The sequence below is a fragment of the Ananas comosus genome, linkage group 20 (assembly GCF_001540865.1).
Source record: "Ananas comosus cultivar F153 linkage group 20, ASM154086v1, whole genome shotgun sequence".
Lineage (NCBI taxonomy): Eukaryota > Viridiplantae > Streptophyta > Magnoliopsida > Poales > Bromeliaceae > Ananas > Ananas comosus.
Window position 1 is genome coordinate 10159779 of NC_033640.1, and position 16720 is coordinate 10176498.

A 16720-nucleotide genomic window follows, 5' to 3' on the forward strand; every position below is an offset into this window, starting at 1 on the left:
CTAGTTAGTTGAGGACTCTGCCCATAAAATTTGTCTGAAGATTTGCTTATCAACGTAATTAATTATTAATTTTATTAATTATTATTAAGTTCCTCAAAAAATCTAACGACGCATGGGATCCAACGAGTACGGAATATGTTCGGATCCGAGGAGGATCCGCATAGTTGGCACGGAACACCCAAAACCCCGACGAGCGAATGGAAGAGCGACACGTGTAGTAGTTGCGGAATAAGAAGAGAGCCGTTTCCAGCTAAAAAGCTTTATAACTGGAAACAGCTGTCTCGGTCTCTATTACTATAAGTGGATATTATTTAAAAAAATTTTAATTTTTTTTTAAAAAAATATTATTTATATTCTTTTGATAATATTATAAAATCATCGTAGGAACCGCCGTTGAAGAACTAAGTAGCAATTTTCATCACAATTTTATGATATTAAAGGAAAAAAAAAATTATTACAAATGCTTTCATTTTTTGTTAATTCAAGAGAAGCCTCTCAATTCACCATAGGAATCACAATAAGAATGCTTTAAACAACGCAAAGCAAATAATCCAAGAGTTTCAGTTTAAAAAAAAAAAGAAAAAAAGAATCAGAAACAGAACCAAAGTTCTAATGATACAAGCCAAATGATGCTAGAGAGAACATGAATAGAATCACAAAATTTTCTATTTAAATACCTGAACAAAAACGAATAAGCAATTTCATCCTATGATTCTAATAACAAAAATCAAAGGAACAAAATACTACAATTCTTTCTGCGAGGATAGCCGCCGAGACGAAACTTCGATATCCTTCGTGTAAATATTCGTGAGGGCGAAAAGCATCAATACGAAAACTACCTGAGCACTCATAATCCCAAAATGGCTGATGCTGTTACCAATTTCCATCCAACTCCCGGTATTGCGCACCTGTCGGCATAATTTTAATGTGAGAACATACAACAACAACAACAACAACAACACGGAGTTTGTGCATTTCAGCGAAATTTGTGTTTGTAAATAAGCAACTGGCGAATTATGTGGGGTTTTTATCGGAAGCAAAACAAAATCCCAACAACGAGACAAATCGGCTGATTAAGTGAAAGCTAGTTCAGCTGATCAATACGCATGCTCGTGTAACATCGGCTAATTTGTTTGCGGACCGTATGGCTTAAGAGAAAGGTTCAACTTTTAGGCAGAGAAAAAAAATCATTCACAATTTAGTGTCTTGAAGTGACTTGAAACACCGCTGTGGTAGTAAATCTGTAGATGAAAGAGGAAGTGAAATAAAAAGTAAGAGAGAATGCTTACCAGGAAAAAGAAATGAATAGTCATCACATCGGAAAGCAATATTACAAGAAAATAGCATCCCAGTCGTGGAACACGAACAAGCTTGGTTATGGCGCTAAAAACACATCTGCATGAGGTCGGAATAATTAGACAATGTTGAAACCACTAAACGTTAGATATTCAGAATATGCAATCTAAGTGAAAAATATCATGATAACGTTGAGAAAGGCATTCAAATTTAACTTTGACACATGATTCAGGGCTTGCACGATTATATTGGCTAATACAATAATCAGAAAGTGCTGAGCCAGAAATTAGAAAAAAATTCTAGTCACACGATACATCCTTTTTCAAGTTTTTCAAGTATGTTTAAATGAGGAAGAAAATGATCATAAAGGAAAGCAAGTTCACATCCATTTCTTTAATTACAAATTTTTACATACGACATCAAGTGCTATTTTTCTGGTTAAAATGAGCAACAAGGTTAATCACGATGAATCTTCGAAAATTATCACTAAATGTAGTTAAGCCCATACATATATGAATGAGTTAGAAAAAAATAGATACGGACTTACATAACAAGCATAAATGGAATGAACAGCTTGAAAATGAGCAGCGCCGCCATTAGAAACGGCTGCAATTAGGAGGTGAAAACATTAATAAGTGATAAAAATATTAAACAAGATATATACTACAATTTTGTTCACAAAAATAATAAATACAGAGATTCCAGTTCTTACGCTGAATATTGTAATGAAACGATACACGGAAGAAATCTCAAAACTTGCAATACTGGCAAAGTTACCGGTGCCGAAAAAGGCAACATTAAACAGAACCATCTGCAAAATAGAGTACGCGTAAGTATCAAAGAATAACATCCAACAAGTGTGCAGAATTCTTGTGAACAATCACCCTTTATTTTTCATTGCAATCTCTTCGCATATATCCTCGGCCTGTTAAGCTTTGAGATTTAAAATTTCTATTGTCTTTACTTCTGCTACTACTATTTGTCGGAAAAGGCTTACAAATATAAGCGGAATTCGGAGGTCGGACAGCTGTAAACATCTTTCATCAGCGCTGCCAACTTCACTGTAACCCAAACTGGATCCTCTCTCTCCAGAACTATATAGGTAAGCGCATTCAACCAATATCCATCCCATAAGTACTAGAGCAAAAGCACTGTAAAAGACAGCTTCATAACTGCAAACAATTCAGCCCTTTTTAGCTCGGGACCTTGCAACTGGAATTTATGGTGTATAGACAGCATGAATTAATAGGGTACCCGATTGAGAGTAGCAAGAAAGGTGGGGCAAAACCCAAAAAGATTGATGTGAGACGAGAAAGAATACTGGGGGGAGAAAATAGTGGTAGAACCAGGGAGGATCCTGTTTGTAAAATAGCAAGAAAATGATATCATCAGTCGGAAGTTTGCGAGTGATAACAGTTAACAATACTTGTGAGACAAATCAAATTAGGAATAACACTGTTACATAACCAAATTTATGAGAATAGCTGAAAGCTATTTTCAGTAGGATTAAAATACAAAGTTGAGAATTCACCAGCTATGGACCAGTTGATTAACTGGTGCATCGGGAGGAGTTCCTTGTTCTGAGCCCTGTGTGAGGTGGACAACCAGACCATTATAGATGATAGCCCGACTAGGATAACCTAACACGAGTACAAAGCAATTTAATATCTTGATTGTTACACAAGATTATTATACTTTGATTAAAGGACCCCAATTAATACATTAAGATAAGGAAAACCTTGTTTACATAGTGTACCTGAATGAAGAAGAGCATGAGTAACCGATGCCCTTTTTTATTTGCTAGGGAAAGATACAGCCCAAACTTAATTTTATCAGTCTTTGAATCAACCCATCTTGAAGCCATTCCGATCACTATTATCAGTGCGCCACTGAATATTCTGCATGTAGAAACATGGTTAGACACTTAATGTTTTGTAAGAAAAGTTTTCAAAAAACATAATTGATTAACAGAAAACAAGATTAATAGAATCACTCTTAAAGTATGAGCATATAAAGGAAATGTACATGCGGAGTAGCATCAATTTTATTCACGTTTATCATTTATTTGCAAAATCACCATAACAACTCCAAGGCTTCCGGAATTTTATTTCCCAGATTTCTGCTAACCACTAGGAAAAATATGTGGAGGTGATATTGATGAACAAATAAAGTCCTTTACGATTCAGAAAACAAACAAAGAAAGAGTTGAGATTACACTAAATTATTGTTGTCTGGAATTTCCGCAGGCATCAGTGTAAAGATGGATATAAACCAGCAGGATGCCCATATATATACTGCTACGAAAGGGTTTCCCGGGATGAATAAAAGTATAAAAATAGCAGCAAGTAACCCCACGATCAGAAAACACCAAGTATACAGTTTCCTTTCAAAGAAGCTCATAACCTGTGCCAAATACATTAACTAATTAGTGGAATCGACATTAGAACAGTCTGGGTAACAGGTGGAAAACACCGCACTAGGAACATACCAGAAACTCAAGAACAAATAATGCCACGCCGGAGATAAACAGAAGGTTTATAATAGAGCTAAATGTTCTAGAAGACAGTTCTCTCCATATTGACTCCAAAAATTGGATATTAGAGAAGATTTGTGTCCACAAGAATACAGTCATTAAAACATAAGCATGGTAAAGAGGTGGAGATTTCTCTAGGACCAGTAAAAGAGAGAGTAAACCCGCCAACAAGCATCCACCTATATACACCTGCGATAAAAGGAGGAATTTTCAAAAAGAAACTTATTAATAACTGATTAAACCCAAAAAGTATTATTCTTATTTCTTAACTTTATAACAATTATTTAAAAGTTATTATCATCTGTTTTTAAGACAACAAAAAAGATATTAAGCTACCCAGCTAGTCTGAAAACAAGAGCAAAACAATGTCTCCCGAAAGAATTTGGAACATCAAAAACTGCCACGATGACACAATTCCATTGAGAAGCAATGATATCAAGAATATTAATGTCAAATAGAAAAATAAAAGCTTTAGTAAGATAACCGTTCATCATTTAAACGATTATGCCTGCGCATTTAAGTATAATGATGATATAGGAAACACTTCTATGCAAAATTCTTTCTTCACATATAATGTCATTCACTTACCTTCTCTGACATGGGTTGAAGAAGGGATGCTTGATTCTTCTTCAGAAAAGGGTTACTTGGGAATATCGTGTAAGACTGTAGCACATGAATAATAACATTTACCATCCATCCAATATATCCAAGGGTAATTGTTGTCATTAACATCAACCAATCATAAGTTTGAAAATAATGAAGACCTGCCAGGGACAGGCTCCTAAGATTTTCGACGTATCGCATGGCAGTTTCATAGTCCCGTGCTGACATGAGATCTTCAATTTGATCAAGAACTGAAGAATGATTCGCCAAAGGCTTGAAGGGCTTGAAGTATAGTGAACTCGATTGCTTTAGCTCTTTACCTCTGATTAAGGAAGAACAAGTACTGTATACTCGCATTACTCTGTATCAATTTATGTATCACATCAAAAGATCATAGAAGAAACCGTACTTCAGGGCAACATTTTAGATAATTCAACATACAGCTGAGTGATACCTCACAGAAAATGCACAGACATACAAAAACGAGAATAGCCTTGCAGGATATTATATTATTCATAGTACTATTCTACTATATAAAAAGAAACTTTGGAAGCAAAAAAGTTTACATTCTTAACATATAAAATTTTGAACAGGATACGCGACTTGCGGAGGAACTGGTTAAGGATTTGTTTTGTATTTGCCAGAGCTGCTTCAACTTCATCTGCCTACTTGAAAAGAAAAAAAGAGAAGCACATTTCGCAGAAAATTAACATATTGCCAATTAGAATAGGTGAATAGTCATTTCTGTTGCCTCAAGAAAAACACCACCAAACAAAACAGATTCAATGAAATAACATGCGCAATTTGAATAACATCCTAACCTTACTCAACTTCAGATACTGGGATGGCAAGTTTCCAACAGAATTAACAGGACATGGCAAGCCAACAAGAGTAGACTGCAAATATTAACAAAATGAGAAGAAGAAACAGAAATCTACAAAAGAAAGGGAATGGTACATCTGCATCCCCGCAAAAACATCTATTTACATATTTACCTCTATAAATCTAAATTTTCATATTTATGCTGCTTGAAAGCCTAGTTTCTCACAAGAATAACCTCAAGTTGGGAAGTAATCCAAGACTCCAAATCGTGGCAGTTTGTCATTAAACAGGGGTATTTCTCTAAGTACAAGGCTATGTATGTAAGAAATCAACTTTTGTGGGGCATATCTGAAAATTTAGATTTTGAAGGGATTTATAGGTAAATAAATAACTATGAAAGGATATACATGTAAGTATCTCTAAAAGAAATCATATAGTAAAGATATCAAAATGCAGTCAGAAATAGTTTTATGACCATCAGAGGTGCTATATCAGCCTGATTGACGTCAAGTCTTTCAATGCCAGCGAGGCCCCACTCTTGCGGCGTAGGCATATGATGCTTGTGATCGTCAACAAAGCGAAAACCATCATCAGATTCTTCAGCATGAGCCAAATACTTGGGACTCTTAATACCAGCTCCCCACGCCACAAGTGGTGTGTCCGTGTTGGAAGGGTGTCCATCCCCATGACTTCCTAATAGTAAAGGCAATTATCTTGTCAGTATGTCAAAGGAAGAGTAGTATTGCAGAACCCAAGATGAGCCAATATAATTTGCACAATAAACGGATATATAGATGACAGCATTCAACTTCTCATCTGGTATGATATTGAAGAATTTTATATTTCCAAAGAGTAAATTATGTACTTCAGAATATAAAATTTGTAAATATTATGTTTTGCACACATCATCTCCTGAGAAGATTGATATTATAATGATAATTAATATTCTCATTTTAATTGCAGTAATCCAATTATTGTCAGGGAAAATAATATTTCTAGCTGACCTAAGGAATATGTATCAACCAATTACACTGTTAGGGCTGAACAATGATCCACCAAATTATTAGGAAAGATCATTTTAACAGATTGGCTACTGCATTCAAATTTCTCATATATCTACAAAGCCCCATATCAACAGACAATGCTGAATTTAAGAAGAACAGGAAAATAAAAAAAGGAGAACAGAGTAGTCATGTATGAGAATATCCACAGGTATGACATGTATGAGAATATCCACAGGTATGACATGTATGAGAATATCCACAGGTATGACAAATATCCAAACCTTTGTCGCTCATTCCATGGTCGGCTGTGAAGACATAAGCTGTTCTGTTGTCCTTGAAGTAGTTTTCCATAAGATTATAGACACCTTCGGCAATTTGATCAACCACCTTCACATTATTCAGATAGATGGACGAGTAAGGCCTGTGTGCATGGCCATTTGTATCGCAACCCAGTAAATGTAGAAAGATAACCAATTTATCTTGTCGGAGCAATTGCCTCAATTTAGGATCATCATGTGACCTATTCAGAAGACCGTGAAATTGATCAAATGACCACTGATCCAGAAAGGATGCATCTGCAGTAAAGTCTCTAAACAAGTAAAAACAAGTATCCACAGAGGCACAAGGAAAGAGCAAAACAATTATCCATCCAACCAGATATTAGCAAAGGCGAACCACAAACATCTCTAAGTACGTGTATCCCATCTCATCTGCCTAATACAAAGTAATAATCTGGAGTCAATGTTCTACGATCAGTTCTAGCAAGATACTAATAGCAAGCAAATCAATTATAGAGGTCTTATGCAATCTGATTATGCGTGTTGTTCAGTTACATAGATACTATTGATACTAAATAAATCACTGCTCTAAAAATGTTATACTTTTAAGGATGAGGGAAAAAAACAAAAAGGAATAAACTTCTGAAAACAGAATAATATGTCAAAGATTAGTAGGGAATCTAACCCGTCGCAAAATCTTCATATTCATGGGGATAGGTACCCCAGGTGCTGTGAGATAGGCTACTGCAGAATATGGGAACAATGTCCGGACTTCCAAAAGCGAAAGTATGCCTGCTTTGATTGAAAACTGAATCAAACTCAACTGGATTAGCTTTCCATCCTGCAAGCAGCATGAGACATGTTCTAGAGTTAGCAAAAGTTAAAATAATGATACATAAATTGCAAACACTCTGATCACCAATAGCTTATGAAATACTTTAGTGTCTTAAATTGCTTCAAGTTGAAAACAAACAGCTTCTACAGTCCTAAGAGCAAAAGCTAGGCATTTCGCAAACAAAAAGAGCTTTCGGAAACCCTAGAAAACGAAACTCCAGTTTAAATCTATGTTTTTGCTGAAATTCATGAACATATAACACAAGATGAAGAGCTCCCCCCTACACACACACACCTTTGGTGACGGCGCTCGGATCCTCGTAGAACCCGGCGATGATGGCGACGTGACCGGGCCGCGACTCCGTCGGGGGACGCGCGTGGGACACCCCCCACCGGCCCTTCTCCCGCATCACGCTCCTCAGGAACGGCGCCCTGAAGCCCCCCTCGGCGTCGGGCTCGAAGAACTTGTCCGCCCTGAGCCCATCAGCTGCGACGACGCCCCAGATCCCCAAATCCACACATCCACCATTAGAGATCGAGATCGAGAGCTCTTTAGAGAGAGCGGGAGAGGGAGAGCTCACCGACGAGGAGGACGACGCGGCGGGCCGGCGGGGAGAACCGAGGGGGGACGGGGAGGGTGCCGTGGACGATGGGGGTCTTGAAGTAGATGTCGAAGATGCTGAGCATGTAGACGGCGTGGAGCGCGATCCCCAGCGCCACCAGCCACCGCTCGCGCCGCCGCCGCCGCCACCGCAGCAGCTGGGCTCCGCCGCCTCCGCCGCCGCGCGGCGGAGCGCCGGTGGATCTCCCGGCGGCGGCGCCGCCTCCTAAGATCCCGGCTCCGGCCATTTCTTTATTTTAATGCGGGATCCGGGACGGAGCAGTTGAGTTTAAGGTTATATATATATATAAGGTATAGAGTGTGTCCGGGTGAAATGGGGGATGCTTTTTTTTTTTNTACATTTACGTTTGTTAAATATTAAATTTTATTGAACAAAATATAGGTATATAAAGTTTGAATAGGAATGTAAATCTTTAGTTGCATAGTGTGTTATATATATATATATATATATATATATATATATATAAGGTATAGAGTGTGTCTGGGTGAAATGGGGGATGCTTTTTTTTTTTTTGATAAAATACAGATATAAATATGTTTTTTTATTTGTTTTACTTCTAAAAATCTATATTTGACTTTCTTAAAATTTTAAAATTTTTTTCAAAAATTATGGTGTTAATGGAGGGAGCAACATGACTAAATAGTTCTTACTTATTCTTTAAGGTAGTGTTTGGTTCGGGAACAAGGGGGGGAATAAGCCCTTGTTCCCCCCTTTGTTCCCAAACGCAATGTTTGGTTTCCGGGAACAGTAGTTTCCGGAAATCTGGAACTAGTTGGTATAAGGCTGGAACTATTGTTCTACCCGTTTCCTGGAACAAGCTTGTTCCTTTATGAGAACAAGATTAATTAAAATCTAAATTTAATTTTAATGACAGTAAATTATTAATTAATTTAATTAATATATTTAAATCATTATTTATTACTTTAATAATTAAATAATTTAAATAATTTATTATTTATAATTAAATATTAATAATTAGATAATTATTATTATTAATTTATTATTTATAATTAATTATAAATAATTAATAATATTCATTATTTTTTATTAATAATTATTAATAATTATTATTCTTAATGGCAATCGATATTATTATTAATTTATTATTTATAATTAATTATTAATAATTAATAATTATTATTATTATTATTAATTATTAATAATTTTTGTTCTTAATAATTAGATAATCGATATTATTATTAATTTATTATTTATAATTAATTATTTATCATTAATAATAATTATTATTTATTAATAATTATTAATAATTTTTATTCTTAATAATTAGATAATCGATATTATTATTAATTTATTATTTATAATTAAATAATAATTATTATTATTATTTATTAATAAATATTAATATTAATTATTATTAATAATTAGATAATCAATATTATTATTAATTTATTATTTATAATTAATTAATAAGAATAATTAATAATTATTATTATTTATTAATAATTAATAATAATTATTATTATTATTAATTAGATCATCCATATTATTAATTTATTATTTATAATTAATTATTATTATTAATTATTATTTATAATTAATTATTATTATTAATTATTATTTATAATTAATTATTAATAATTAATTTCTTGTTTTTTTTAAGTAATATTTTTATTACTATTAATTACATAATATAATTTTAATTTCAAATTATAACTCTTATTCCTCTTGTTCCAATCTAACCATCCAAACACTATTTACCTTATTCCTAGGAACAACTCAATTTTCATCCAAACACAAAATTGGTCTAGTTCCTGCTTATACCTGAACTTGTACCTTTCCCTAGAACTAGCAGTTCTTATTTATACCCGAACCAAACGCAGCCTAAAAAACTAATATGTTTCTGTCGTTCTCGAGTTTATTTTTAGTATAAAGTATAAAAAAAAGACAAAATAATGACGGAAAGGGGGTTAAATACGTCAATTTAAAATTTGTGAATGGTTAAAATATAAATTTTTAAAAATTAGAGGGAAAAAATAAAAAAAAAATAAATATTCATATTACAGTTTTCTGTATTTTAGACTTTTTTTCTGTCTCTGCAAATACATCCTTCCACACGAGGATGTCAATCAATAGAGTCGGATTCAGAGAGGGTTTTCAAAACCGAAATGTCAGGCATGGACATCCCTTATTCCACACTGAATGTTTTTCCATCTTTTTATATATTTTTTAAAGCTAAATTACAGAAAACTCTCTTGTAATAACCCGCTTTTTCACTTTCCTTCTCTGACATTTAAAAACCTATACTTTGCCCCCCTGTAAAATAAAAAATGTGCACTTCACCCCCTACCGTTAGAGTTTCGTCAAGACTCCGTTAAAAAATATATTTTTATGCCGAAAATACCCCTCTGCCATCTCCCTGTTGCTTCGACTCCCTCCGGCTCGCCACCTCGCCGCCGCCTCGCCGCCTAGCCGCCTCGCCGTCCTCCACTGCCTCGCCCTCAGCCACATCCCCTTCGCCGTCCTCCGTCGCCTCGCCTTCGCTTTCTTTGCTCTTCTCCNTTTTTTTTTTGATAAAATACAGATATAAATATGTTTTTTTATTTGTTTTACTTCTAAAAATCTATATTTGACTTTCTTAAAAATTATAAATTTTTTTAAAAAAACTATGGTGTTAATGGAGGGAGCAACGTGACTAAATAGTTCTTACTTATTCTTTAAGAAAAAAATTAATATCTTTCTGTAGTTCTCGAGTTTATTTTTAATATACAGTATAAAAAAAAAGACAGAATAATGACGAAAAGGGGGTTAAATACGTCAATTTAAAATTTTTGAATGGTTAAAATATAAATTTTTAAAAATTAGAGGGAAAAAATAAAAAAAATAAATAAATATTCATAGTACAGTTTTCTGTATTTTAGACTTTTTTTCTGTCTCTGCAATTACATCCTTCCACACAAGGATGTTGTCAATAGAGTCGGATTCAGAGAGGGTTTTCAAAACCGAAATGTCAGGCATGGACATCCCTTATTCCACACTGAATTTTTTTTCCATCTTTTTATATATTTTTTAAAGATCAAAAGATTTGTAACATCAGCTCTTTCTAGTTCCATAGAATAAGAAAATTTACAAATAAGGAGGTAAATTACAAATTATCATAGATAGAATCCAGTTACAATTTGATTCCCCAAAATGTCAAACATGTCCAGTGCAACAACAAAGCCTACGCTAGAGTATATACTGATACATACATGATACAAGCAATGCCCCAAAAAATTAAAATAAAAAAACTGGATACCTCAGTAATATCACATGTATAACATCAACATAAGCAATAATGCATTCCACATATGATAGTTCAAACATGTCTTCTTTTTTTTTTCTTTTTTTTAGAAACTTGATCCAAGACCAGGAGATCTAAATACAAGTGAAGGTTACATAACCACTTATACAGGAACATTCATAGTCAAAATTTTAAGATGAGAAACACATTAAGAAGGGGCAAAAAAAAAATTTGAACCGCCTTCGTCTCGATCCAAACTATGTTGGGACTTTAGGTTTATCTTCAGCCTTACTTCGACCTGTCGATAACAACATAACATGAATTGGCGGAAAGGGTGCAACGTGGTGCATCACGTGCAAGCAATAATTTCTCAATATGTTCGCAACATTGGAATGTTTCGATAGCGTACCTTTCTTCTTAAGCTTATTTCGGAAACTCCTTTTCCTGCTAAATGCTTGCTCCTGCAAGCATAGAAACAATTGACATTAAAAGGACATAGTAATGTATAAAAGATAAAGGATTATCATCTGATCAATACATAGTTAAATATTCTAACATAGACAACGTGAATTGAACAGGAAATATCTTCCAGTTTTTTCCCCCTCCATTTCAAAAAAAAAAGAAAATCGTTATTCAGACTCCATAATTAGGAAACAATAATTAATATGAGGAAATGGAATTTCAGATAAAAATTACCACAGGTCGACCCAGTTCCTCTGCCTCACGAACAGCATTCACGAGATCCCTGTTGGCTTTCGTATACAAGCTTGTGACTATCCCAGAATGGCCGGCTCTTGCTGTTCGACCAACTCTATGCAAGAAGTCGACAGCAGAGGTTGCAAACTCCGCCTTTAAGTAAAGGGAAGAGTGTATGCCAGATTAAGGGAAAGAGAAAAATTCTTAGATGGCATATACTTTAGAGAGGAAACATGATACAAACAATTAGTGATAACAGTTCGTGAAAATTTCAGATTTTACAGATTTTATATAAACCATGACTAAAATCTCCTATCCATAAAAAATACGTTACCTGTATAACATGCGAAATATTGGGTATGTCCAAGCCACGCGCGGCAGCATCCGTGCACACAAGCACTCCACCATTTTCTCGGAAAGCTTGTAGGTTATATGCCCGTTCTTCCAGGGAGCTCTCTCTGTGGTACAAAAAGCACTGAATGCCAACTCTCTGCAATATCTTAGCCACTGATTGAGCAGCATCTACTGTATTGGAGAACACCATTGTCCGACTTGGACTGGTACTGAATTCATTGTGTTCAGCATTATAACTATGTTTCACAGCATCCAGAAGAGCATCTACTTGTGTATCAGCTGTGACCTCTATCCATCTTTGTTCCAATCTGAGAAAGAAACAGTAAGATAGAAATCAGGTAAAATATGAAGATGGAAAATAAGAAAAGTATATATAACGCAAATGGCAGAAAGCCACATCGAGCTAAGCATATCTATATGCATTCAGGATATATCATACTATAGTAAGATGCTGCAGCGTATCATCGCAAGCATATATAACCATTCAAGAGAAGAGATAACACAAAAAAGATGTTGATAGAATCATTCGCAAGGATAGGATTACCATGGCCCTGGTGTTGGCACTGCCATGTCAAATAGGTGCAACAGTATATAAGAAAGAATAACTGGAAAAAGGTGCCAACCTAGGGTTATGTCGATGTAGATAACTGCCGCTGACCCAAATGGCATCAGGAAACATTCTCTTCAGAACACCGCCTGCAGTCTTTTTGCCACTCTGTGGAAGGGTAGCAGCAACAAAGAGATACTGCTTACTGCGCTTATAGACTTTTCTAACCCTCCTCCAATCCCTTACGCTAGTTGTTTCAACTTTGTTCTCCTCTGTAGCAAAATTTTCTAGGGCATCCTCAAGATCAGCTTCTGCATCCTCACAATCACTGTTAAGTTCATTGTCTTCAAAATTAAGTTCACCATGATTTTTATCATTCTCATCTACTGAAACGTCTTCTGCAGAACTTTCCATCTTAGACACAAGTTTCTCATCAAAACGAAACATGTTAATGAGACGAATGATCTGATTTTGAAAACTCCCACAAAGCAGCATGTCAGCTTCGTCAAAGACCTGTGTGAAAATCATGATCATTATTGTGTTTATGGTAGCTGTAGAATAATGATAGTCACGCACATAGTTCCCTTGAAAAAATGTATAAATTTGCTAGGAAAGGCAATTCTGTATTACAATCTGAAACTACTAGAGAAGTTTCCTACAGATGCTTTGACAGAGCTGAATAATAGGATAAAAGTTTCACCGTATCATGCCAAATTTAAGCAAGTTATAACAGTTCGAAGAAGGTAATTACCACAAATTTTACACTGCGCAAAAAACTTTCCCGCCGCTTCTTTTCTGGGTCGAACTCAAAAAGATAATTCAAAAGAGCAGCTGGAGTAGATACAAGAATGTTGGGCTGTATAACCGGCCATCCCTGCAGGCCAATAGTTCAAATATATTAGGTCTAGAAATACAAAATACAAATGATTATCACATACGGAGTGCTAGCCGTCAAAATAAGATCAGCCTCAAGAATTAGCTGGTTAGGCCCCAAGATGAGATTTTATCAACCCTGAAAACTAGCCTCAGTCAACCATAAACCAAATTAAGAGCTTGCTTATTGTCACTTCTAGAACGGTGTCTCTAAACCCAACTGCAAAAGCTCTTAGAAATGATGCTTTTGAGTAGAAAATAGTCTAGACATTTTGGTAAGGGAAGCTAAAATGAGCTTCTACTATCCTAAATGTCTACATCTGGGCAACAAGAAGCAGTAGAGGAAATAATGAAGAAATAATCAGTGCTTATTTTGGACAATTTTACTCAAATAGAATTTTTGCAGAAGCTTCAGCTCAGCCAAACATGTCCTGAAACTCATATATGACTAGTAAGACATAAGATCCTTACATCAACAAATATGGCACCAGCTGACACTTTTAAAGCCTCCTAAGTTTTAAGTTGAGGCTTAAGCAACAAGCGACCAACCACATTATCACCATGTTTTCACTATTTCTTAGTCATTTGAACTTCAAGAACGGAACCACGCAAAACCATATATTTTGAATGAAATCTATGATGATTATAACAACAGTATTAACTCCACATTCTATGCTTGATCATAGAAAGCATTTCACAGTGAATCAAACCTTCTGTCCACAAACTGCAGCAACTCTTACAAGCGACTCGCCAGATTCATCGAGCAGAGAGTTAGCCATTTGTACCACCTGCTCACATAGCATCACATTCGGACAAAGCACAAGAAAGATATCATTGGACCGAGAAGTCCTCTCAAACACATCTGCTACTTCCCTGGGAGCAGAAGCAGCACACAGTTTGTCAATCAACGGCACGAGGTATCCGTGCGTCTTGCCGCTACCTGTCTCCGCGGCGATAATCACATCGCTTCCTTTAAGTATACAAGGAATGCAAGCAGCCTACAATGCAACAAAATTTACAGCCTTTTTAAGATTTATACCAAGTTCATAAGCATATACAACTGAAATTGGGAGATTTCTAAGAGGTGCAAGTACAAGGCAACATAAAAATTTCTACTAACTGAATAAAATGAATCAAATATATTAGTTTTCCCGTTCGCATATTACAATGCCCTATAGTTCAGATAAGGTCTCTACATTTCCACTTTTTGTTTTTTGTTTAAACTAACGGTTTTCTTTAGCTAGCGATAGTTAATTGATGACAAAAATCACAACTTCAACATCTTTGAAAAGCATGCGGAGCCATTAAATTTAATAGAATCATTAATTTGATGCGAATATCTCAAATCAAAACAATAAAAGTAGAGAAGCGTGTCGATAAAAAAAATATTAACATGTTATCGAAAAAGTAATAACAAACAGTAATAATAATCCAAGAGGGTTGGTCGGTTGAGTGTTCGAAGCTCGGCATTTCGTCGAACACTTGACAGACCACGCAAGGACAGCACGAGCACCTGAACTAAGGAGGGCCTACGAAGGGCGGCGCCCTCGAGAGCACGTCGGAGGCGCTCCGAGACCCCGAGCGACTCCCACGAGACCCCCTCCTCCGCGAAGAACCCCACCTCCGCCGCCCCCGGGGAGGGGCTCGGCGTAGAGAGCGCGTGGAAGGGGCGGGGGCGCCGCGGCGGGGGCGGCGACGACGAGGGCTTAGGGGCGAGGAGGAAGAAGGGGTGAGAGGAGGAGGAGGAGGAGGAGGAGGGGAAGAGGCCGCGGAGGAGGAGGAGAGGGGACGGGGCGGGGCGGAGACGGTGCATTGAGGTGAGCTCGCGCGGCTTCGAGCGTAAGGTAAAATGTATAAATGGTCCCTGTGCTATCTCCATAACGCAACTTGGTACCTATAAGCATCAGAGCAAGCGGACAATATCCCCCCTAACCCCAATCTTTAGATATTTTGCATAAACGCGCCTAAACTTTTAATTTGGATAATTATGTTGTCATTTTGATTGGATATATAAAATTTTATAAGACTTTAAAATATAAAAAACTATTTTTTTTTCTTTTCTAATTTTGATAACTAGGCATGGGAAAATAAAGATCAGAGTAAGCCTATTAAGATTATAATATGTTAAACACGCAACTATTTTGATAGTGAAATTAATAACTTTAGTTGAAAAAAGGAGCCTGTATATACTAAACTATTTGATAAAATTTAAAATGTATAATTATCAAAATTAAAAGTTCGAATATCTAGCTAAAGTTCAGAAGGTCTTTGGGGAAATTTTTTTTTTCAAATCTTAAAAACTCGATGCATTTATAAATAAATTTCACAACACTTTTCTAGCTTTACAATCTAATGGTTAGATTTCAACCTAAACTATAAGCTATATTTATCTCCTTGTAATTTATATTTTTTCATCAATTATATATATTTGCTAGTTTGTAAAATATTATAAAATTTATTTATAATCATAGGATTGCTCTTATGTACTCTTGCAAAAACTCAAAATTGCATTAATACCCTATATTACTATGTACTTACTCTTATAGTGATCAACTACACTATAGTTGTAACTACATGTATATCCAAATTTGATGTTTGCTTTGATGTATTTAAATTCAATTACTATAATTGGAACTACATGATGAGACCCAACTACAGCAGTTCCGACTGAAATAGTTGGAGAGAGTAGCTTTAAGCAAAAATAAGCTTACTTTTCTAATCTTTTTTTTGATAGAAAATAATTTTTCTGATCTACATTGGATGTATTCTCACTGTCATATGAATGTAAAGAAATAAAATTTTAAAAATGCATTTTTCAACTATGTGTAACTAAAGAAATTATGTATTGTTACAGCACTTTCTACTACATCTACCCAAATAAGATTCATATAGGCAGCTGCAACTGCTACATTTGTAATTATATGCACATCTAAGTTTCAATACAAGCGTGTAAAACTTATCTGAATTGTGGATCATTTTAAATTGACTATATATCCAATTTATCAAAAATTTAATT

At 35.3% G+C, this 16720-nt stretch overlaps 2 protein-coding genes across 3 annotated transcripts; both read right to left on the minus strand.

The window, feature by feature from the left end:
* On the minus strand, positions 500-8253 carry LOC109725655 (GPI ethanolamine phosphate transferase 1). 2 transcript variants are annotated; one of them, XM_020254920.1, is made up of 18 exons: positions 7952-8253; positions 7666-7857; positions 7222-7377; positions 6540-6833; positions 5730-5947; positions 5254-5328; positions 5031-5097; positions 4418-4746; positions 3785-4018; positions 3512-3699; positions 3053-3194; positions 2828-2936; positions 2551-2653; positions 2294-2468; positions 2009-2107; positions 1844-1902; positions 1290-1395; positions 500-908 (listed from the first exon to the last, which is right to left on the minus strand). In XM_020254920.1, exons 1-18 carry the CDS (start codon positions 8217-8219, stop codon positions 744-746), a joined length of 2979 nt encoding a protein of 992 aa, XP_020110509.1. In that variant the 5' UTR covers positions 8220-8253; the 3' UTR covers positions 500-743. The 2 variants fall into 2 exon arrangements, with proteins under 2 accessions (XP_020110509.1, XP_020110510.1); XM_020254921.1 differs by lacking the exon at positions 5254-5328.
* LOC109725610 (DEAD-box ATP-dependent RNA helicase 22) lies at positions 11110-16592 on the minus strand. The gene is made up of 9 exons (XM_020254850.1): positions 16578-16592; positions 15218-15409; positions 14415-14702; positions 13583-13705; positions 12908-13344; positions 12265-12592; positions 11931-12083; positions 11644-11695; positions 11110-11532 (listed from the first exon to the last, which is right to left on the minus strand). The coding sequence occupies exons 1-9, from the start codon at positions 16590-16592 to the stop codon at positions 11492-11494; spliced, it is 1629 nt and encodes a 542-aa protein (XP_020110439.1). The 3' UTR covers positions 11110-11491.

Coding starts and splice junctions, on each gene's coding strand:
- LOC109725655 (XM_020254920.1), bottom strand. CDS start 8,219: ATGGCCGGAGCCGGGATCTTAGGAGGCGGCGCCGCCGCCGGGAGATCC. Junction 5,098..5,253: donor AGTATCTGAAGTTGAGTAAG/GTTAGGATGTTA, acceptor CTTTTCAAGTAG/GCAGATGAAGTTGAAGCAGC. Junction 2,108..2,293: donor TCCGAATTCCGCTTATATTT/GTAAGCCTTTTC, acceptor TCTATTTTGCAG/ATGGTTCTGTTTAATGTTGC.
- LOC109725610 (XM_020254850.1), bottom strand. Junction 12,593..12,907: donor CTACATCGACATAACCCTAG/GTTGGCACCTTT, acceptor TTTCTTTCTCAG/ATTGGAACAAAGATGGATAG. Junction 11,533..11,643: donor AAATAAGCTTAAGAAGAAAG/GTACGCTATCGA, acceptor TGTTATCGACAG/GTCGAAGTAAGGCTGAAGAT.